This window comes from Cyprinodon tularosa, unplaced genomic scaffold (assembly GCF_016077235.1).
Source record: "Cyprinodon tularosa strain WSP-4 unplaced genomic scaffold, ASM1607723v1 ctg32, whole genome shotgun sequence".
NCBI classification, from domain to species: Eukaryota; Metazoa; Chordata; class Actinopteri; order Cyprinodontiformes; family Cyprinodontidae; genus Cyprinodon; species Cyprinodon tularosa.
The window spans coordinates 736,831-760,148 of NW_024039030.1; the positions used below are offsets into that span (position 1 = coordinate 736,831).

Consider the following 23,318-nt stretch of genomic DNA (forward strand, 5'->3'; position numbering starts at 1 on the left):
GGGCAGACAGATGTTGGTCTGTCACATAAACTCTTAATCAAATATACTGACATTATGTAGTTTAAGTGGAACAAAATGTAATAAAAATTATCTTTTTTTTTATCTTGACATTTTTTGTTCTTACAATCGTATAAAATCTAAGTGTTTGAGTGCAAGCTTTAAGTAAAGATTGAGTATTTTACATTACGATGAGTGGATCTAATGGATTATCCATGGCTGCTGTATAAGAGATGTGTAAAACTTCTTTTTTTTTGGAATTTTACATTCCGTGAAAGTGCTGAAAGATAACAGACACCTAAAACTGCCAGGCCTTACATTCCAACACCCGGAGTCTGGCTGTGAACAGGAAACCCCCCAAAACACACTTAAAAAGGACAGCAGCTGACAGAGGGTGCTAAATGAGAGACATTTCACAGAGAAACCGGCTGGTCTTGGTTGTAAAAGATGTTATTGTTTTGATCATGTTTGCACAGCACCAAAAGGCTTTCTTATCCCCGATATTTGGGCCTGCATTCCAAATGGCTAAAACTAAGGGAGGGTGGAGACCCAAATTATACCAAGTTTGTTACAACATCTTTTAGCCCAAACTGAGCCGGAGCAGGAAAAAAAGTCACTATGGCAACAATGTAATCTGAGAATTCAAACAAACGATGGAAGGTCAGGACACATGTGCTTTTATTTAGCAGTGGATCGCTTGCCTTTTCACGTTGCTTCATTATTTACTTTCATAAAGTATTCGTTTGATAAGCAGCACCACCCACTGTCAGGCTTCCAGACCGAGCCCGGCCTCCTCCTTTCAAATAAAGAGCCTACTTGCAAATCTAAACACATCTTCAGGTTCCTCTGTGGTTCCTGCAAACCAAACCAAACAATCTTCCCCGACTGAACCCAGAGTACATATACCGTCGTTTACATGTTCATCCTCTGGTTACTGTGTTCAGATCTGGATGTCACATCCTGCTCCAAAGGACAGGAAGTCGGTTGTGCAGAAACGCTGGTCTAAAAAAAGCAAGAACTGTTTTTTGTTGTTTGTTTCCAGGAAGCTTTAAAACCATGGTGGTGGCACAAGAGAAATGTCCTGTAATCAGACCACAGCTTGTAAAGAGCTGTAAAACTGCTTATTAATTGTCCATGAAGTTACAGACCAAGTCATATTGTATTTTTAAAATCTCATATCTAATAATAAGATCTTATAAAACGGAATTTAAATAGAAAAAGGCAACAAAGCTGTTAAAGTGGCCCAAATGTTAAACATTTGAGCCACCTTTAACCCTTTTGGAAGTAAAGATTTTGTGTAATTCATCGCTATATGTAATAAAACATGAATACAGTTCAGGTCCTGTGAAAACACATTAGTTATGGTTAATAAAAAAAAGGAATTTGCTTTCTGTTCTCATGTATTTATGTGTTAAAAAGCACAGGAAATCACTCAGTGTGTTCAGGTCACTGAACCTGTCATGTACTGCAACCACAAATTAAGTGTATACCTGTAGGATTAAAGAACAACAAAGTATAGGAAGGAACCACTCTAAACAAAAAAAAAAAGTCTTAGGGATCAGAAAATTGTATTTCATTATGACAAATCTTGGCACTAGGTGTAAAAGGCTCAGCTATAGGCTGGAGTCCAGCAGTGTGTGGGTGTGTTCATGGGTTAGTTCCGCATCTGTGAAGTCCGTTCCCCTCTAGCATATTAATGCTGAACAATATACCATATACACATATTTGGATAAACACACTTCTTGCTCCCACGCAGATTACATACTTGGAAAGGTTACATTTCAGCCGAAAAGGCCATTTTCAGAAGGACTTGCATAGAAAGTATCTATTAGTAAAAACACACCGAGACATCTGCTTCACCACAAACAAAACAAAACAAAAGCAGATAGTTTGGCCTCTTAGGCAACAGAAAGCCCAATGACACCAAGAAATTGCACAAACTTTGGAAAAATGTTTACTCTAGTAAAAAAAAAAAGAGAAACCTCTCTAATCTTATTTAAAGGAAAAGTCCAGTCTGCAAGGAATAATCAATGGATCATTAATGTATACCTAAAAGAAATACATTAATAAGTAAAAAATAAAAACAATAATTTTTGTTGCAAACAGAGTCTGGGAGTGGCCATTTTTGAACAAATATACTAACAGCTCACTCCTAACATCTTCCGGCAGTGACATCACGTTGCGGTAAGCAAAATAATGGGAACTACTACACATCTGCAATCAACAATTATTTAAGATTTCGAGAGGACTTCACTATTGAATTTCGCAAGAGTTATAGTTAAACTGACAATGCCCACGTGCAAGGCAGTTGGATGTTGTAATACATCGGGTAAAAATGAAAAAAATATATAGCTATTTCACCTTTCCGATTCATGATCCACGAGTTGTCGTTGGATTGCCAAACTGAAGGGGCAGGATTTGCGATCGAACTTCTGACCAGAGAAAAAAAACACCTAATATGTAGCCAACTTTTCGAAGAAGAATGTTTTCAAGATGACTTGGATAATAGCACGTAGTGACAAACATCAGATACAGCACTGGGACTTGCTCAACAGCCGATACCGCACTGTGACGTCACAAACCAGTAGGTGGCAGTAGTGTTCTTTGACAAACATGGATGTCTCCAGTAAAGCACATTCAAATGAAAATTGCTCTTAATTAAAAGCGCTTATCATTTATTGAACAGTATATAATTATTTTATTTTTAAAGTACTTTCAGAAGTTTGAATTCTGAATATGTCCAGACGTTTCCTTTAAACAAATGCAACAACAACAAAAAAAATCAAACCCTCTCATTTTTTCTACTATTATTGAAATAAAGGACTTAAGCAACAGATCAATTACTGGGTTTTTGCATATTATTCTAACTCTTGTACATCAGATTGTACAAAGTGCATTTGGGTGTATTTTATTGGGAGAAATGTCTTAACTTATTCTCATTAATTGCATCATGAAAAATCTGTAAACACTTATAAATGCCCTTTTATTATTGATCAATCAGTTGTTTTGACCAATATCTTGATCATTTTGCAGAAAATATTAAGCTAGATATATATATAAAAAAAAAAAACCTGAATTAAAGGATCATAAATAGAAAAAATATAAGTGTTGCATAATAAAGCATCCAAGGAAAGACTTTGGTTGCTATTTGATCTCTCCACAATCAGTGATGACTATTGTCTTTAGCACACCTCCATCATGCAGACCAAAGGTCTGCATCTTCATGACCACATCTATTCCGTCCTTCACCTGCCCGAAGACCACATGTTTACCATCCAGCCTGCCAAATGAGACGCCGTTAGGAGACGGGTATGGATGTGAGGATATTCTATAACGAGGTGAGGATTTACCATTCAGTTTTAGCCGTACAGATGAAGAACTGGGATCCGTTTGTGTGAGGCCCTGAGTTTGCCATTGAAAGGATTCCTGCAGAGATCAGAAAGTCATTCAGAAAAGATTGTTGTTAGACTGCAGAACATCTCTAAAAGTGTCATTAAAACATATGATACAAAGTCAAGAAACTTTAAGGAAACGAAGGCCTGTTTTTCTTCCTCCGTGGCTTATGCAATCTCTGATGTTGATTTAAGAAAATAAATTATTTTGACTTGTGAATTTTTGGTCACTAAAAAGTAGGTCATTCACAACAGGGTTGGGAAATCTATGTGACCAGAAGGTTTTATGCCTGCCTGAGGTTAGACACTGCCATCTAGTGGAGATGCAAATATAATAACTGGAAAAAAAAGTTAATCCTTTTATTGGGGAAATTCACTCTCTGCATTTAACCCATCACTTGGTGAGCAGTGGGCTGCCATTGTGTGTTACCCGGGGAGCAGTCGGGGATGTAAAGGATCTTTGCTCAGGGGCTCAGGGTGGAAGTCTGTGGAAATGAGTGGGACTTGAACTCAGAAACCAAGCTCAATGCTCTAACCACAAGTCCACCACTCCCCAAAGCAAACAGTTTCTTTCTCCTTTGTTGCAGTCTTCAAAGTAATTTTTTTCCCACAAACTGCTTCTTGACTCAAAATAAGTTTTACACAGCCCTGATATATATCTGGGGGTCTGCCAGGTTGTGGCCTGCAAGCAAAGTACTGTCCATGGCTCGTCTACCTAGACTGGATCCTTCCAAGTCCATGAAAATAAGGAGACCGGAAGAGTTTTCATTTTAAGAATGATTACTTTCTTAAAATGAAAAAGCAATGCTTTTTCATTTGAAATATGGTAACGATTTGGTTCCATACCTAACAGCATGCAGAATTTTTTTTACAGCACAAACTTTAGAACACAGAGGTCATACAACTAGATGCTTTAAAATGTTATAAAAGTGGATGTGATCACACCTTGGTAGCTATTCCTGCAATGAAGAACAGCTTGCCTTCTCAGGAACCTGTTCTTCACCTGTTCTCCCAACTTGTAGGCTTGTTGAGATGATTTACATTGAATGCACTTTGGGGTTTTAGGTTATTTTAGGAAAAAAAATAATGTATTGCTCATGGTTGTGTTTAGTGATTCTGATCAAAACACTGACATAAGAAACCTGGAATCAGCGAACACCTGGATTAGAAAAGATTTCCAACAATGCATTTTCTGTCAGTGGTGTTTCTAATCATGAGGAGGTTTGATGTGTTTGATAAAGTGAGAGAACTCTCCCAAAATATGTTGGCTTTTACCTGGACCAGTGTGTTTTAAAGTGAAGTTCTCATCTTTGAATGTTTTTCCATAAATAGATTTTCCCCCTGTGCCGTCGTTATTTGTGAAGTCTCCTCCCTGTGAAAGAAAACAAAACATGGAAACTCATGGCAATCCCTGCAGCTTATTTTATTTTTATTATTCATCACTTCTCCTCCTACCTGGCACATGAATTCAGGGATGATCCTGTGAAACCTGCAGCCTCTGTATCCAAAGCCATGTTCTCCTGTGCACAAGGCTCTGAAGTTTTCTGTTCACAAATATATTTGCATAACAGTTCAAATAAACAAACATGATTGTTCAAGATAATTTAGATGCATACCTGCAGTCTTTGGCACTACATCCGCATTGAGCTGTCAGAGGAAACAGTAAGGATCTCTGTGAGTCAAACCAAAGTCTATGGGAGCTTAGTGTGTTTAGCTGCAGCTGCTACCTCAATGATGACTCTCCCAAGAGGTTCAGCGTCGGCCTCGATGTCCAGAAACACGGTGGGCTTCTTGGTGGAGCCTGAGGAGAGCAGCCGAGCTGCAGCCAGACCCAACGGGCTGTACCTCATGCGCTTTTTAATTTGTAACATTGCTGCTCAGCTGAGGTTAGGCGGCCATTGGGGGTTAGACGCTGTTTACATGTGACGTCACTGAAGGAGGCAGATTTGAAAGGAAGGAAACAGCGACACCACGTGGTAGGAAATAAAACATCCGAATAATATTTAATCTTTCTGGTCAAAGAATATGGAGGACCAATCCTGCCATAATTAAAAATAAATATAGAAATAAATAAATGCTCCAAAATAAATAAGCATACAATTAAAATACAATAAACAATTGAATGTAGATAGAAATTAAATTATACAGTGAGACATAAATGTATATCTCTCTTTTAATCAGCTTCTTTGTTTTTTCACCTTTGTAATAATTACCTTATTTATTTATTGTCTGTTATAATCTTCAACTTTAGTTATTTATTACTTATTTCTTTAAGTAATTATTTTTGTGCATGTTATAATATTTTTGTTTGGTTTAGTCTTCCTTTGTATTTTTTTTTACCCTATTTATTTCTTCCATGCTATTTATTTCTGCCTGTTGTATTTACATTTCTGTATCCATTTCTGCCTCATGATGCAAATGAGTAGGCTCAACTTCTGCCTGTCACTACCCGATCCGTCCCACAAGCATGATCAATTGTGCACATGCGAGAACAAATATGCATCCGGTATCCATAAATAATGTAATTATGGTACTAAAACTACTTATTTCTATCCTTAACTCACTAAAGAATAGTAATATACATCTGTAAAAAATGTTTTATGGCTTTTGTGAGACAATTTTTACGCTTTTTTCATTTGCTTCGTCAAACTGCTTTTCTGATGTCATCATCAGACATGCTAAGAGCAGTCTGGCGAAATATGATTAAACCATGTTTATCTGCATTTTAGCTGTTCCTTTCTTTAGATTATACACTATATAGCATAAGGATAAAATTAAATGAAAACATAAAACTCAAAAACACTAGATTTATTTATTCCTGTATTTTCAATTGTGGTAGGATTGGTCCTCCATAAAAGAAATCCAACCATATTTATCCAAACAAATAAGTTATACTCACCTGAATGTGGTAGAAATATATCTAATATAAAATATTTAAGTTACTTTGTTCATAATATATACATTCTGAAAATGTGTCCCCTTGCTTCTTATTTGGAAAAATATATTTTTTGATGTAAAAAGAAAAAAAAAAACGTATTATGTTTATGAATCATGTTTTTCTCTGCTATCTTAGACTCGATTGGCTTTATTTAAACTGTGAGTAGTTCCACATATTCTCATCTTCCCACTTTGGACCTTGTGCTGACATATGGCACTGATATTAACATAGTTCTACTCCCCCAAAAGAAGGTTTCAATTTAGCAGATCATTATCACATAATTCAGTAATTACTTTTAAAGACTCTACTTCACTTTCTCTCTCCTCTGTGTTACTTAGCATTGTTGCAAAGGGAAAAAGTTTAGTTTATTCTCCATCACAGGTCGATGATTTTATTGAAGGGGTTGCTAGTTCTTTGTGTACTGCCTTAGATGACTCAGCCCCTTTGAAAAAGAAAAAAAAAATTAAAAATAGAAAGCTGGCTCCCTGGTTTAAAGCTACAGTGTGTAATAATTACAGGGATATACAGTCAGAAATGTAATATATTATACATAACTATGTTATTTATCATCATCTACAAGCTCAGCCTCTTAACCTTAATATTTGCGTTGCCTTAGAATTCGTTATTTATAATTACATAGGAGCGAGTCTCGCAGCCATGGAGGCAGACATCTTTGCGCTACGGCAGCGCAGAGCCAACAAACTAGCGATTGCGAGATCGCCCATTACGCTCGAAAGTAACTACGGCAAGTTGAGAGAGATGAACTGAGACGGTACTGAACACACAGACTAATGAAATACTATCTGTAAAATTATCTATGTAAACAAACCTCATCACTTGAGAAGGTAGGTGATGCGGACGTCGTGGAAGACATTTTGTCCCGTAACGCTCGCGTACTGTTGGGGGGGAGAAGCGGTCTGCAGTCTGGACGTTAGATGTCGCTGAAAATTACACACTGTAGCTTTAATGCAGAGCTGTACACTCTAAGGCAAAATGCTAGGAAACTGGAGAGAAAATGGTGCTCTAAATGCCTACAGGAATCCTACCTAGTCTGAAAAAAAATTCTGCTGTATAAGAGGACCCTTCATAAAGCAAGTGCAGCATATTTCTCCTCATTGATAGAGTAAATAAAGAATAATCACAGATTTATTTTTAATACAGTTGCCAAACTCACCCAGATCCATAGCTCTGTTGAACCATCCACCCACCCTGCTTTTAGCACTAATTATTTTACAGGATTCTTTATAAATAAGTTTATTAGCACCCCTCTAAGTGGTTAATCACTGAAAGAGGAGGCAGCATCTGACCCATAATATCTGCTTGTACTTCCTGCGGAGGATAAGGAGAACCCACCTGCCCCCACCCATACTCACGACCTTCTACAGAAGCACCATAGAGAGCGTTCTGACCAGCTGTCTCACTGTGTGGTGTGGAGGCTGCAGCGCCTCAGACTGGAAGAATGTGGGAAGAGTAGTGAGAACAGCAGAGAGTAGCATTTGGGGCTCTTTTCCCCTCTATAAAAAACATTTCATCCGAGCGCTGCGTGTCCTGAGCCTGTAACATCATCTATGAACCCTCAAACCCCCACCATAGATTGTTCTCCCTGCTACCCTCTAGGAAGAGGCTTCGCAGTATTCAGTGGTTCAACAGGTTCTGTAACAGCTTTTCCCCCGTTGCCATAAGACTGTTGAAAACTCTAATCGCACACTTGTAAACATATCTGCACTACATAGTGAATCTTCAAGATAGAACTCAACTGTTTTTCCAAGTGCATTTTGAACCACATTTTTTTTTTTTTTTTTTTGCACTGCTCTGAACCTTCCACATCAATGCACCATGTCTCTCCTACACTGTTCCCATTTTGATCACTGCTGCACTTTCTAAACAGAAATTGTAATTCTCACTGCTAAGCTGCTTATTCACTGTCGAAAAGCTGTATGGACAAAATTACAAACATGCAAAGCAAACATGATGCCAAACAAGGTCAAATTATCCCAATTTGTAAAAATAACTTTAATAAAGTTCTATTCATTTTAAGTCGGGCATGTGGATTAAGCTGCATTTTCAAATTCTGTGCCTATGTTGGACTGCAAAAAACGACCTGAAAATATGTAACATTTTCTGAAAATAATTATAATTATTATTTGTCTCTTATCTGAACAGGGAAGGAAGATGATCTGTCAGTGGAATAAGAGTTTTTAACCTTAAAATAATATTATTAAATATTATGCACTTCAAATAAGATAACAGAGTTGTGTTTTTTTCATATTCTAAATGTAAATCTTAGTTCATCTGCAAATTGTCATATATATACCCAATAAAATTAAATACATTATGGAGTTCTGGGTAAGGTTTTGAAATTGTTATTTATTTAAGTGACACCAATGTGGCATTTCTACCTATGAACTGTGGAAGATCGTTAAAACGTCAGCATCAGGCGGTGTTTGGCCGTTTATAGCTCCATGCGACATATAAGGTGCCCTGAGCACTTGCCCCAATAAATGTCTGTGTATAAGCACTGCCAATGAGTGTAGACTGAAAAATACAAATTTCTTTAAAAAAATTGTTTTTGTTTTGAGGTTTGGATAATAGTCTCTTGTTAACTAGCTGAATAAAATGTATATTTTCTCTATAGGGTTTACACACTTGAGGCAAAGCTAATGATTGTTTTTGGCAGTATATTTATTTATTCACACTCAAATCTAGCAACACGTCATCTAAAAAAATCTAAAATCTAAAACCGTATTCAACATTCCATCCCTGCATGTGCTTCATGTATATATAATAAAAAAAATCATACAACCACCTGAAAACACTTTTTAGAATGACTGCTTAAAGCAATGCACAGACAGTGTTATTTGTTCAGAGAGAAACAGTACCCTCTATATTTATTGGCAGCCTGGTACTGTTAGTATTTGTAAAACGCTTTGCATGAATCTGCTATTCATGGAGAGTGATCTTAAGTTATAAAATTTGAAAAAAGAATCCTCCCTCCTTTTTACTTACTACACCATTTGTGTCACAGTATCTAACACAGTGGTTTTATTGTGAGCTCCCTTTTGCTATGGGAGCCTTTGGAGGAATAAAAAAGAGGCCAGCCTCACAAACCATTCACCATATTGGACAGTTTCCATGCAGAACAGGTTTGTCTTTAGTCTTGCACCAACCCCATAAATAAGTGTTTTTGCTGAGGAGCTCAGTCTTCTTCTAAGTCAAGCACAAGGTTCTAGTTAAGCCAAAAAACTAATTCCACATACAGTATTGGTAGGTTTGTGACTGTAGGATGAAAAAGACTTACTGGGAGGCTTCCCAAACAATGGGTTAGCATTTCAATAGCATCTGACCCAAACAGGCAATTCTTTGCTTAATTCATCTCACTCACAGCTTTTAAGCTTGATTTTTATTTTACCTCAATACCATTCTGGTTACTGTGTATTTGGGCAAATTAAACATGGTTTCTTATCCAGCGTGGTGGCCAGTAGCTACATGGAATGGGCCTGTGAGGCATGCTTTATGTAAAAATAAATTTAAAACAACTTGAATTGCTATTATCATAGTTTTTCTGATCTGCTTCTATCATTTGTGATTTTTTCCCCACACACAAAGTAAATGTCCTAAAATTTAAGGCTACTTCTAAAGTTAATACAAAAAATATATATATTTCAGGGCTTTTAGTACATTTGTTTCACAGATAGCAATAATAGAAAAAGACAGAAGCGGTTTGATGTGTTTCATCTGAATACATATTTATTAGATAAATATTAGGATGTCACATAATCTAACTACATACAGATTTGCAAGACTAAAAATCACAATGTTCTTCTGACCAGTTTAGAATATGAAATGATTGTACACAGAATGTACAAAAAAACCAAATAAGACAATTGCCACTTGTGCCAATCGCTTCAGATTGTACCTTTACAGCACATTTGCCATATTTCAGAAAAGTTACAAATTTGTCAAAATTTTGTTTCTACAAACTGTAAATTTTTGGATGCCACACTCGGGAGCCACCCGAAGCTCAGTTATACCTTAAAAAGCTTTTTAATTATTTTGTAGCACCTTTAAAAAGTACACAGGTAAGAGTGAAAAACACAGAGGTTTAACATTAAGCAAAGCAAAACCCTCTTTTTTTTGTTTGTTTGTTCCTGAACCCCGTGAGGAAGGTGGCATTAAGTATCTTACATTAAATGAACAGGCGTGGTTAGAGAGGTCTGCACAGAGGCAATCAAACACAGACTAGTTTTCTCAATGCAACGTCTGACAGGAGGATGCAAGCTTTACAAATTCTAAATACACTATGCACACTCCCACTGGAGAAAAAAATGAATACATTTCTGTTAATGTGTCTCTATTTTGTCATTTACATTATATACAAATATCCCTTAAATCCCCAAACCCCGCCCAAAGACCCCTCCCATAAGGAGAATCCTCTTCAGAGTTCATTTTACAATATCAACCGCCGTCTCTTTGAGATCAATCTGCTTCATCCCAACATCTGCCATCAGAAAAAATACAAACCGGGTCGCGAAATTACGAGATGTGAATCTGTGAGAGCTTATATGTATCATAACACACTGTGCAGGGCTGGCATCCCTCCGACGCGGCAGTGCATCGTCTTAAATGAATTTTGGTTCCGGAAGGTAAGTGGAACTTAAACTGGGAAGCCTTTTTTTTTTTTTTTTCTTTTTTTGTTAAGCTCATTGTACTGCATTGCAACTGCATAAACCAAATCAAACTGGTCGTAAATAAAAAAAAAAAACATTGGACAAGAATAACTTAAAACAATATAAAATATGAGAAAAATACACAAATTCTGATAAGTGTGGAGACTGATCACTCATCTTCAGGCCTCGTTTTTTTTTTTTTTTTTTTGCACATTCTCACTTTAAATAGAGAGGACGAGGTCACTCGTTTACATGATTGATAAACAAAATAGATTTTTGGGAAAAATTTGGACCTCGAAGCTGCATTTACAATCTTTTAGACGGAAAGAAACACAGAGCTCATTTAAAGCTGATTGGACTTTACGTACATCTAGAATATAAAAATAAAAAAATACCTCAGAATAGCCTGCAGGATAGTTTTAAATCTTTTTGCTAATGCATTGTCACAGGGTTGGGGTTAAGATATACAATACACTTAGTACAAGCCCTGTGACAGTGCATATGGATAGATTCCTTAGAATATCAGGCTGTGATCAGGAGTTTTGTGTATATGTGTGTGTGAGCATGTGCAGGCCTGGACAGACACACAGTACCATGACGTAGCCACTAATAGTTTTAAGTACAGCACTGTACAGTCACAAGGGGGATATAATACACACAACAAGTCTGGGAGCACTGCTGGAACATCATGCACATTGGTTTTCTTACCTAAAGGATGCAGTTTAAATGGGAAAACAGGACAGAAGGAAATAATGTACACTCAAACAGATGTGGGTTTTTTCCCATTTAGAACACAGTGATTTCAAAAGATGAGATCTGATTAATTACAGCTGGGGGTGATGATCAAACATGAACAGGGACAACATGGAAAAATCAAACCAAAGCCAAACATATGAGGGAAAAAAGATTGTGCACATTCAGGCAGGACGAAGACAAGGGGGGCAGTTGGCACATGCGCACTTGGGATGAAATATGACAGAAAACCTCAAAAGGAAGGGGGAAAAAATCATCATGGGGTATGAGAACACTTTAAACGGATGTCTGTTTTTTCTTTTCTCTCCCTCCCCCTTCTGTGTTTTCTGAAAAGTTCACAACCAAAGAAAAAGCAGGACATTTCTGGGTGCATCTCAATAAATTAGAATTAACAATTACACACATACCAATATAATTTTAGTGTTAATTTATGTGTTTTAAATGTGTGCAAAACAATGCCGATATTCTGCTTATTTAAAATGTACATTTTTGAAATTGGGGTATTTTCATTAGCATATTAAATACAATTAAATCCACATAAATACTTTTGTTAATATGGCAGCGGCGGATGTAAACCTGAGATACAACCATGTTTCAGCCACAGCTCTAGTGCTCATCGGGCTCATCATTGCGAAATAATTGTTAATACTAATACTAATTTGTCTCATGAATCCAAATACTCTGTGACATCATGCTCCAACTAATCCTTCTTCTTCGTCTTTCTACAAGGCAGTAAGGTCCAGTTGCAGATCATGTTACTCATGTAATGTAAAAATGTTTTTTTTCATTACAGCTGTGAGGAATATAAAAATAAACTACAAAAAACTACCTCATTGAAGCCTAAAAACTTATCATTGGGCCTGGTCTCTTCCATCTCCCTCTGCAGAACATCAGATGATTGGCTGTACTATGGTGATCACACCTGCTACAGGTCGTTTTGGGAATGTGGTGAGGTGCTATTAGAAAATTGAATCAGGATCTCCAAAGGGAAGCATAAATTGATTTTAAATATCCTTTCACACATTTTCCTTCCATTTAACTTTCTATTAATAGCAGTGATCTATTTTGGCTTAGCCTTATTATATCAGGAGTCACCCCCGTGATTGACATAGCATAAGATTTCAATATAAAAAAAACAACAAATATGGGCTTTATGTAACATTCAAATTTTCTGAGCTTCTAAAATTAGGGTTTTCATTAGCTATAAGCTTTGGTCACAAAGATTAAAACTATACAATTGGCTTTGATGATCACAAGAACAGGTAGAAAAACCAAGAGGAAACTTGGTGGCATACTCAGGGTACATCTCACACTTGAATTTATGATTTATTATAAATTAAAATCCAATTCAATTTTTCAAATTGAGTTGAAGTTCCCATTCTCCATTAAATTGCTAAAATAAATTAACTTTTAAATAAAATCCCAGTTTACTGACATGCACCCATATACGGATAAACACGCACCGCTGCACATGCGCTCACCTACTCTGAAGACACACACACACACACACACATGGAAGGCAGGGGGTTGTGCATTGTAGACAATTTGGAAGAACAAATTTCATTTGGGATTTATTTAACACTTCTGCAACCCAATGGCTATCCCTCTGACTCCTCTTTTGTCAAAAGGAAAATTATCTTAAAAAAAAAGAAAGAAAAGAAAGCTACAACACAAGGCTCCTTCCTCCTCTGTGTTGTCATATATGATTATAGCTGCACAGTTTTCAGTTGTAAATTCACATATACATACATATATATATATATATATATATATATATATGCTCATATACACATATATAGTATGTGTATATAATATATAAATATTTCATATTAATTTAGTGCCCACAAACATGGCTACAAATGGTGGAGCCAGAGGAGGTGGAACTGGTGTGTGGAATCTTTACATGAAACAAATAAAAAGGGGGGAGTGCAGGGGTGGAGCATTGATGTCCTGCTTCCTTCTCAGCCATGCTCCTGAGCCATACGTCCCTCATGAACACAGAAACAGTTCGAGTGAGTTGGCATGCGTGATGGCGGCTAGCTGCTCCGAGTGTCCAAAGGAAGAGAGCGTGGGAGGGGCTAGTTGTTCTCAAAAAGGGAGAGCAGGTCATCGTTGCTGTTGGCGGGGAGGTCGGGAGGGTCCAGGTAGGAGAGTAACTCTTCCGGGTTGGCTAACTCTGGAAGCAGCTGTGTGGGAAAAGCATCAAAATAAAGAGGTGAGGCGCCTTTAAAATATCAATCTGCTCAGTTTTCTTTAGAAGACGCATGTGGCAATCAAAGCAGACAGGAAAGAGATGAGAGCAGCTGTAGCAGACGATGCCAAAGCAAGACACACTTACATCCAGGGAGGGTTCGGGCATGTCCTGGGCTCCCTGAGCCATCTGCGCTTCTGAGGAGGGGTTAAAGCTCAGATCGCTGTGGGGGTGACTGTTCTGCCCAGGGTGCTGAGGCTGCGGCTGGGGCTGTTGCTGCTGCTGGCGAGGAGGCTGCGATGATTGGCTGCTGTGATGTAGGGGCGGCCCTGACTGGCCGCTGTGATGTAAGGGCGGCCCTGATTGGCTGCCAGTGTGGGGAGGCACATGCATGCTCTGCTGCATGGGGTTATGGGACTGATCTGAATGGGACATCTGCAGGTGCGAGACGCAAACAGAAAGCCAGAGAGTGAAAAGAAAGGATAAGGATCGAATTTGAAAGACACAGAGGGGGAAGATAACGTGTTAAGGCAGGAGAGGGTGGACTAAATGAGAATGAATAATGAAGAACAGGCCTTTAAAATGGATGCATGAGCATGTGAGCATGACTAAGCACACATGCTGGTTTTGAGGTATAGGCTGAACCTCTTTCAGGTAACAGGTTGGTTAACAGTCTTTATTTTGTCTCTTTGCCTGCAGAGTTATGTTCTCCCTCACTTGGAGAATGAGACACTATAGTAGTAGCGTATAGTATAGTATAGGGTCTGTCACTTTAAAACCAAAAGCTTTATTTGAATTATATTAGGCAGATGAACGCAAAGTAGTGCATACGGTAGTAATAGAAATTAAATCCTTATCCTTATCCTTCAGAAATGAAAAGATAAAGAAAAACTGTCAAGACATAATAATCTAAACTGAGAAGGAGATTAGTAGGACAAACAGTCCAGGTGGAATCAATTGGTGCCCTGTGCAAACTTGACACTTATGGAAGAAAAAAGCTATTAGTGAAAGAAAGCCAAAAGGTCAGTTTGCCACAAGACAATGTAAGAGACACAGAAGATTCTAGTCAGATCATACCAGAACAACAAAACTAAAACTAAACTCTGACTGGATTTCACTATAATCTATAAACCATTCCAACCGAAAAAAAAAATATATATATATTTTTTTGCAGAATCACACTTTCTTCTGCAGGGGCTGGGATAAACTACAGCACTATTTGCAGGTAACGCTACTTTTTCATAACCTTGTGCTGCAAGCTGGATTGCAGCGAGATCTGAGTTTTCAGTCTCACAACAAATCCATTCGCTAAAATGTCCGTCTCGTAACCACCAGCGAGAGGACCAATGATGTGCCTGCACTTCTCTTTGGTGCGAGACATTTAGGAATGACAGTCAGAAAGGCCTTGCTGGGGCATTGCAACCACGGCTATGCTATAAAACTCACCTGTCCATAACGCAGTTGACTCTGGCTTTAGCTAAGATAGCGACAATTTGTCGTTTAAAAAAGGAGCAAAGAGAAGCACTTGTCTGTGCTTTTATATAGTTAAAACACTTTACAGTACAGTATTTTATCGTTTTGAATTTTCTCTTGACAATTATGTTATTCTTATACATTTTTCTATGGTCCACATTTGTGGGACAATTTTTTCTATTATCTTTTTAATGCTGTAACACCAGAATTTCCAAATTGTGGGGCAATAAATGGATTTTCTATTCTATTCTATTCTATTCTATTCTATTCTATTCTATTCTATTCTATTCTATTCTATTCGCTACTGACAGGATTTGGAAAAAGTTTGATTTATCAGCTTAGTCTGCTAGTTGTGAAAGCACTCAATAAGCTGCAGACAAATCCTATTGGGATCATTGTGTCTCCGTTGTGGGCTCTCATGGACGACCAAGTTGCCTAAGCTTTTAGGCTGCTATGATTGGCTGAAAGCATTTTATAGAAGGTGGGTACCAGCTAGCATGTCACCCAATCAGCTCGAAGTATTGTATTAATTGTCTCTGATTTTCATAGACAGACTTAACGGCAGCCATCCTAGATTGATAATGTAGAGTTCAACTCAGTTCTACACATCTGGCAACTGCCAGGTTAACTTTTTCAAAGCATATCCACAACTATGCACTACTTTGTGGTTTCTACCACATAAAGTCTAATAATACTCAAGATTTATGTTGCAATACAAACTTCACATTAAGGGGGTATTACCACCCTTTCAAGGCATTGTACGTTTTATTTACGATTTCTGGTAATGTACTTACTGAATCGTTCATGCTGTGACTGAGGGGCTTGTCCTGGGGGAGAAGACCACCAGGTCCATCAGGGGGATGAGACAGCTGTGGGCCATGGATGAAATCATTCATAGGAGGACCTCCTCCTCCTCCACCAGATGGGTTACCGTTAGGGAAGTCAAAGCTACCTTGATTGTGGTAGCTGTTTCCTTCAGACGGAAAAGAGAAAAACAAACACTTGTTCATAACAAAGAACAGCAGCCTGTGGGCTTTTAATGCAAAATATAGAAAAACATTTTAACTTCTTTACTGGAGAGAAACAACTTTCTGAGAAGAAAGACTAAAACAGTTTGGGCATCAAGCTCTTCCTCCCAGCTGTTTGTTCGAGTAAAGAAAAGTTGTAACATCAACCATTACAACAGAAAACAGCAACAGGAACTTTCGCTTTAAAGCTAAACTTAAGGTGTGGTTTAGATCCAGACTGAAAGGAGAATTACCTACTATGATTTAAACAGAAATAAAAAAATGTTCACTAGGAATTTACTAGAGTTACATTCTGTAACCTGCAAAAACCACGGATGAATGGAGGGACGGAGGGCAGGAGGGGGGTGAAGGGCATATAGAGTAGTTTGACATGTGAAAACATTTTGTTTTCCTTTCCCACCTGCTTAAACTTTTATTATTTTATTCTTTTAATTTCATTTTTATAGTGCCAATTCACAGCACACATCTATACAGAGACAATCTAATCCAAACCTTCAGTTGGACTGGTTCAGAGTTTTCTATCTGACGAATTTCTCTTTGCTGTTTCTTACCTCCTCCAGGGTAATCTCCTCCATTGCCGCTGGGATGCTGACCAGGGTGAGGGGGGTAGGAACTTGGACCTGGTCCGTGTCCTGGACCAGGCCCTAGCTGAGCTATCATGTCCATCACGTTGGGCATGGTCATCTGACTGGGGCTCATGGTCTTAAAGCGCTTCGCCAGCGGTCCATCTGGATCCTCTTTTATGTGCAGCTCTGATTTGATTGGAACAGGTCTCCAGCTACAGGTGGGGTCGATAGTGACCTCCTCAAAATCTGAACTGATGAAGGAGACAGCAGATTGTGTTGATTTGAAACAGACTTATAGAAAAATATGTTGCCTTATAAGTGAATAACAAACTTACTTCTGGATGGCATTAAGGATACCCCACATGTACTGGTCGACCTCTAGGCCTTCTAATAACGCTGTTTTACTAAAAGGACAAAAAAATAATAATCCCTGTTATAGTTATTCTGGAGAACATTTTAATCTTTACAAGCGAACAACACTAAATATCCCTTACTTGCACACAGGACACCTCCATGTCCCCCTCTCACAGTTGAGCTGCAAGTAGGACTCCAAGTCAAAGCACTGTAGAGGACGACAGTGTTAGACAGTTAGAAAAACCTTTTTGTCGTTTTATTTTTCTGCTTTCTAAAGTCAAAACAAACCTGCACATGTTTGCAGTCGTGTCCCCGTGCGGGTAGCTGGATGCGTCGAAAGGTAATGGGACATTTCAGGGATACTTTGATGGCCGTCTGTTCCACGCCGTCCTCTCCGTTGAGAGTGGTGTTGCCTGCTGATGCCGCTACGCTGCTGAAATTCCTCTTGACTGCCGAGGAGAAAGTGTTTCAGAGGGAAATTTGATTGGTGGACAGTGACAGGTGTTTGCTGACATCTGTGTTAGAGAATTCCCATAAAGAGAACTACAGTAAAAGCAGAAAATGAGCCATACTCTTGGTGATGCAGTGTTCTGCAGGAAGGAGCCTCTTCTTTAGAAGCCCCTGGAGGACGGAGCGCACAGATGGCCTGTGGACCAGCTGGAGCACAAACAGGTGGGACTGAAAAGCAACAAGAGACAGAGTTACCTACCTGCTTCCTCTGAGCGGAACATGTCATTCTGCTAAATGAAATAGTTTAATTTCAGCGCATTTGATAAATAAAACTCACACAGCAGCAGGCGGTGACCGTGATCTGGATGGTGTTCCTCCCCGGCTGGCAGACGTGCTTTAGGTGCAGCGGCTTGTGGGAGGTTTTGTTGTCACCCCTCTCGATGGTGAGCGGTGTGGCGTTGACGCTGACCTGAACCGAGGCCGGCCAGTTGGTGTTCATCTGCCTGTCTTCATGGTGGTAGCACTTGAACTGGAGTTCAAGGTCTGACCTACAAAAGGAGCAATAATATGTCAGAATAGGCTGCGTATGACTTAAATTCATATCTTCACCGTCTATGCGGATTAAAAGCAATCCCACAGTAAGATTCTGCCACAAACTAGGCATTGGCTTAACGGGTACCTCCACATGAGTGTCTGATGGACGGAGGGTCGCAGATGGAAGACGTGGTTACTGACAGCCAGGTTGTGCTCCAGGCGGAACGGTTCCAGCACCACCCCGTCTCTGACTGGGAACGTCAGCCGCAGCTCCTCATTTGGGTTGCCTGAAGAGCAGAAAACACCCTCTAATCCTGGCACATAACACCCTTACAGTTCAAGACAAACATATGAACCCTTTTGTGTTTAAAACTGCTGCCTAGCTCACCCGGTGGGGGCGGAAGTGCTGTCATATTTGGTTTCATGTCAGGTGGAAATGGGGGCTTCACATCTTGGTTTGGAGACAGATAAGGGGGAATACTGCTTCCTGGGGTCATAGGAGGAGTTGGGTTTCCAGGGACTGGAGAGTGGGGGTAGTTACCAGGCCTGGGGGGCTATAAAAGACAGGAAATGAACAATAGTTAACTTAAACACCTGCTGAACTAAATGTACAGACAACTTATTTAGGTAAAAGCTGAAATTATAGGAGAAGAAAGTTAAAACACACCCCATTGCCTTGGTTATAGGAGTATCCGCCTCCAGTGAAGCCAGTATTCTGACCATTAAAGGACTCTTGCTGTAAAGTAAATAAAAACAAAGATTGTTATCTTTGAAGGCAGCTATCAATGGCTTATCTCTAAGAGTTCAGGAAATTTGGAGTTTAAAGATGAAGCAGCAAAACCAACCTTATAGTACTGGCCCATGGGCATTCCAGGGGGGTACTGTCCCTGGCCCTGCTGCACTGGCATCCTCTGGCTAGGGTAGTTAGGGGAAGGCAGAGGCCTGGAGGCATTCGATGAGGGGTACCCTGCCTGTTGATGCTGGAACTGGCTGTTTGGCCCAAACTGCTGACCACCATAGTTGCCCTGGATATTTAAAGTCAAAGCATCCAGTTAAAGCCAACATCTGACGTTATTCTTAAGAGTCCTGTAGTTGTTTAAAGTTTTTACTGACCTCCCCAGGATACGGCCTCTTCATCCCCTGCATGGGAAGGCCCTGCCGCGGCCCCCCAGGATAACCTTGCTGAGGCATCCTCTGGCCGGGACCCCCAAAAGGTCCCATGCTTGGGGTTCGAGCCTGACTCATACCAATTGGAGGACCACTCATGTTAGGGTTGTTCATGGCTGCCGGATTCATACCTCCAGGGGGTCCTCGTGGGCCTGGCTGGTTCATGAACTGGCTGTTGTAGGAAGGTGCAGGGCCCATTTGGAACGACGGGCACATCTACGGGGAAACAAAGAATTAAAGTGTTAAACAGGCCTTATTTGGTTCAAAAGCAGTTGGCTCGTTGTCAGTGTCGGCTTCTATACCTGTCCGTACTGGTTCATTTCTTTATTCTGTGTCTCCTGCAGAGCTGCCACTGTGGCGGTCGCAGTGGCCGTGGCTGTGGCAGCAGCAGCAGCGACGGCTGCAGCCGCAGCTGCAGCAGCTGGTGGGGTGAAGTCCCCAGGGGCGCGTGAGTGGGCGTTCATTCCCATACCTCCAGGAGGGGCGTTTGGGCCTCCAGAGTAACTACAAAACAATCATTATGTTAAAATGTATTTAGATTTAAATCTCAGCTCCACAGCTCTGTTTATGGTTTTTATTTACATTCTTTAACATTATGGTGATTTAAGCACAGAGTGGGATCATTTACTGGTCTTTTCCCACAAAACATCACATAATACAGAACATCAGGATGTTTTGGTAAAAGACTCCTCCATATTTTTAACTAATAATTTATTAGTTATTCATTTTATTTACAAATAATTAAAATAGGAACATCAGTGATTTATTAGGCAGAACAACTGAGCCAAGTTCAAAATCAAAGTGAAGCCTTAAGTTTTTTTTAAATTCCTTTCTTAATCTGTTAGTAACTTTAAAACTAATCAATTATTAAGTCAAAAATAATATTGTGATTAGGCAAACAAGAAATTATTTTATCATTACAGTAATAAGCAAATATAGCAACAGGAACCATGTTAAGTAACCTTATTGACATTTGGAATAAACTCTGATTTTATTTTCATTTCCCTTTGGGAATAAAGGACGTATTTTTTTTAGAGTTTAAACTGAAGAGGGTTCTTAGTCACACTGTATGTGTTTCTTAGCAGCAAAACAGATATAAAAGGTTTTTAATATTAAACAGACATTTTTATTCCCCAATTAACATTATAATGATGACATTAAATCCAGTTGCAGGCTGATAGTAGCCTCGGCTTCTGATCTGCTTCCATACAAATAATGGCTGATTTATTCTCTCACCTTCCGCTGTATCCCCCAGGACCGCCAGGGTAGCCGGGCCGGCCGTACATCCCCTGCTGCATGTACGACTGGCCGGACCCTCCTTTGTTCGGGAACTGCTGCTGCTGAGCGCTAAACTGAGGTGAAGTGAGTCCTGCTGCGCTGGCAGACATACCGGATCCCATGTGGTTCGCCCCGGGGTTCATGTGGTTGTTGCTGTTTGCCATAGGGTTACACAGCACCTACAGTTAGGAATGAACCATTTCGTTAAAAAACATGTTTAGAACAGTACATTCATGGATCAGATCTGCAAACTAATACTGAGGTGAGCATCATAAAGAGGGTGATTAACTAAGAAAGGATACCTGACTCTGTGATGTATTAGTCACACCCCACACTGTTGTAACCACGGATAGTGACCCTGGGGGCTGGTTGGTGTTTTGTTGCCAGGGGACAGAGTCATAAGGAAAGGACCCATCACTGGAAAACAGATAAAAACACAGTCTTTCTCTAGTGCTATAATGTTGTTTATAAAGCAAGAAGGGATAGAAGATGAGACAGAGAGAAAAGCTTTAGGAGATCCGATAATGAGCAGCTTATTAGACCCCAGGATAAACTACACCTGATCAGTTCATAGAGCTGTGGAAAAAATCCTTGGATAAAAATAACTCTGGGAGCTGGAATTTAAGTAATTCTGACATAAACAAATAAGACTGAGTCTGGGACATTTAATAAATAAACTAAATTCTCTTGGGTAGAGACGAGTGGTCTGTGCAGACGGGAGGAAGTGCTGTTTCTGGACAGCGGTTTGTTTTCTCTCTGAGGTCAGTTCTTGGAATGGACGACGTGTTCAATATTTCCGAACAAAAAAGGTACAACATTCCCCCAAAGACCCTCAGTGGAGGTAAACAACTTCTTGGCTAATTCCAGGATGTGGAAACCACTATGAATCTGTTTTTTGATTTTCTTTTAGAACTTTTCTGCACTTGACGGCGGATCCTTTCTCCGTTTTATAACCATTTTTATTTCTTTCTAACAAAAACACATTCCAACACATGTAACTGACCTGTGTGTGAGGCCAGGCTTCATGCCGGGCTGCATGGGGACTTTTCCCTGTGGTTCGTTCTGCCTGTTCTTCTGGTGACGCAGTAGGAGGAGACGGCCCAGCTCCTCGCACCACGATGACAGCAAAGCTGCGAGGAAAACACACATAAAAAGCAAAGGTTGTCAACCTATTCTAGAGAGAGTGATCATGCAAGTGTGATGAAGTAAACCTCCATCAGATCCAATCATAATATCTAAGGCTGATGACGAGAATCAGCATGGATTCCAATTTTAGTTCCCCATTACTATTAGGTACTATAAATGTTGGTACAATGATCCACATTTACCTTCAAATTTTGAGCTCTACTTTCCAAATAAGTTTGAAAAGTGATAATGTTGCAAAACCAGCATACTTATGGAATAATACATAAACTTCCCTTATGTTGTGTGTTCCCCTAGTCTGTATGCTACACCGTTTGTTCTCTATTTTTAGAAATTAGTTTAAACATAGCTAACACTGTGTTAATGCTTTATCTAAGTAACAATAAATCTGCATGGCATAATATTTCAGAATTTATTGTACATCCCATTTTAATTAGCCATTTTCATAGCTCACACTTCATTAAGTTGCTTTATTTTATATAAGTCTATTTTGTGCTCCACATTTTTGGACTTTTGAAGGCTTCAGAAGGTCAATCTTAAGTCTAAATTTTCGTTTTTTTCAAATGTCCCTGTAAATCCACTCTTTATGAAACAACGTATTTAGGTGGCATCGCTATCAATATTTAACATTCCCTGTATTTAATTTTGTATTAAGAACAATAATTATTGGGTTTTTGTTTTCCTTCTTTTGAACTGTTGTGATAATTATCTCATTTTAAACTGCTTTAGTTTATGGTTATGCAACCACCTCCAAATAGGAATCAAATTTTTTGCCTTATTTCTTTTTTTCCATTCTTCTTCTCGATCTACAGTTTATAAGTGGACAGTAAATGTCTCCACTGTAAGATCAATAAAGTCTATTTTTATCTCATCGTATCTTGGGAATGGAAACCCCTCAACAGAAGCTTTTAAAATAAGCCCACAGCAATCTTGAAAGTTGTTTTGCGTTGTCTCTCTAAATTGTGTGCTTGCCTGCAATGCCTCCAGAGGGCAGCACGATGCAGCAGAACTCATTTGGATTATTTACAATGCCTGTGTATTTTTACAGCAGTTCTAGCACATTACATCTAACTGCAATGTGAAATCAATCTGCAAAACAAAAGGAACCCCCTGTTCTTTTTTTCATTCACGATCGAGATGCAGAGTGTAGTGAGTTGGAAAGAGAGACAGAGCTACTGAGGTTACAGATAAGATCAATGTAGGAAGTAAGAAAAAGTGATATCTCCACTGTCCTTCACTTCCTCTCTTCAGCACTTCCTCTCCATGCGAAGAACCGTCCCCTCAGATCTCCCAGGTGCAATCTGCTTCAGTAAGACGGCAGGCTGTATTTTCTATAGGCACTTGTGCTAATTTTTATTCTTTTTCCAAATACCATTTAAACCTATAT

The 23,318-nt window shown here is 39.2% G+C and overlaps 2 protein-coding genes across 8 annotated transcripts in view; both read right to left on the reverse strand.

Moving 5' to 3' along the window:
• Positions 1-3,059: 3,059 nt before the first annotated feature.
• Positions 3,060-5,319, reverse strand: ppifa (peptidylprolyl isomerase Fa). Its single transcript, XM_038293096.1, has 6 exons — positions 5,117-5,319; positions 5,006-5,036; positions 4,845-4,933; positions 4,665-4,761; positions 3,348-3,423; positions 3,060-3,277 (listed from the first exon to the last, which is right to left on the reverse strand). Exons 1-6 carry the CDS (start codon positions 5,258-5,260, stop codon positions 3,142-3,144), a joined length of 573 nt encoding a protein of 190 aa, XP_038149024.1. The 5' UTR covers positions 5,261-5,319; the 3' UTR covers positions 3,060-3,141.
• Positions 5,320-12,524: 7,205 nt separating this feature from the next.
• The window catches only part of zmiz1a (zinc finger, MIZ-type containing 1a), a 127,535-nt gene continuing 116,741 nt past the window's right edge, over positions 12,525-23,318 (reverse strand). For 3 of the 7 annotated variants that reach the window (XM_038293087.1, XM_038293094.1, XM_038293093.1), the window contains 18 exons: positions 21,792-21,918; positions 21,091-21,205; positions 20,747-20,967; positions 19,813-20,014; positions 19,457-19,726; positions 19,189-19,368; positions 19,011-19,079; positions 18,732-18,897; positions 18,489-18,630; positions 18,147-18,357; positions 17,932-18,037; positions 17,648-17,808; positions 17,500-17,567; positions 17,341-17,409; positions 16,991-17,256; positions 16,206-16,384; positions 14,086-14,373; positions 12,525-13,933 (listed from right to left, as the gene is read on the reverse strand). In XM_038293087.1, the coding sequence (XP_038149015.1) occupies positions 13,826-13,933; positions 14,086-14,373; positions 16,206-16,384; positions 16,991-17,256; positions 17,341-17,409; positions 17,500-17,567; positions 17,648-17,808; positions 17,932-18,037; positions 18,147-18,357; positions 18,489-18,630; positions 18,732-18,897; positions 19,011-19,079; positions 19,189-19,368; positions 19,457-19,726; positions 19,813-20,014; positions 20,747-20,967; positions 21,091-21,205; positions 21,792-21,918 (2,948 nt within the window). In that variant the 3' untranslated portion in view covers positions 12,525-13,825. The remainder of the gene's footprint in view (positions 13,934-14,085; positions 14,374-16,205; positions 16,385-16,990; positions 17,257-17,340; positions 17,410-17,499; positions 17,568-17,647; positions 17,809-17,931; positions 18,038-18,146; positions 18,358-18,488; positions 18,631-18,731; positions 18,898-19,010; positions 19,080-19,188; positions 19,369-19,456; positions 19,727-19,812; positions 20,015-20,746; positions 20,968-21,090; positions 21,206-21,791; positions 21,919-23,318) is intronic. The other 4 variants (XM_038293090.1, XM_038293089.1, XM_038293091.1 and 1 more) reach the window with 2 other exon arrangements.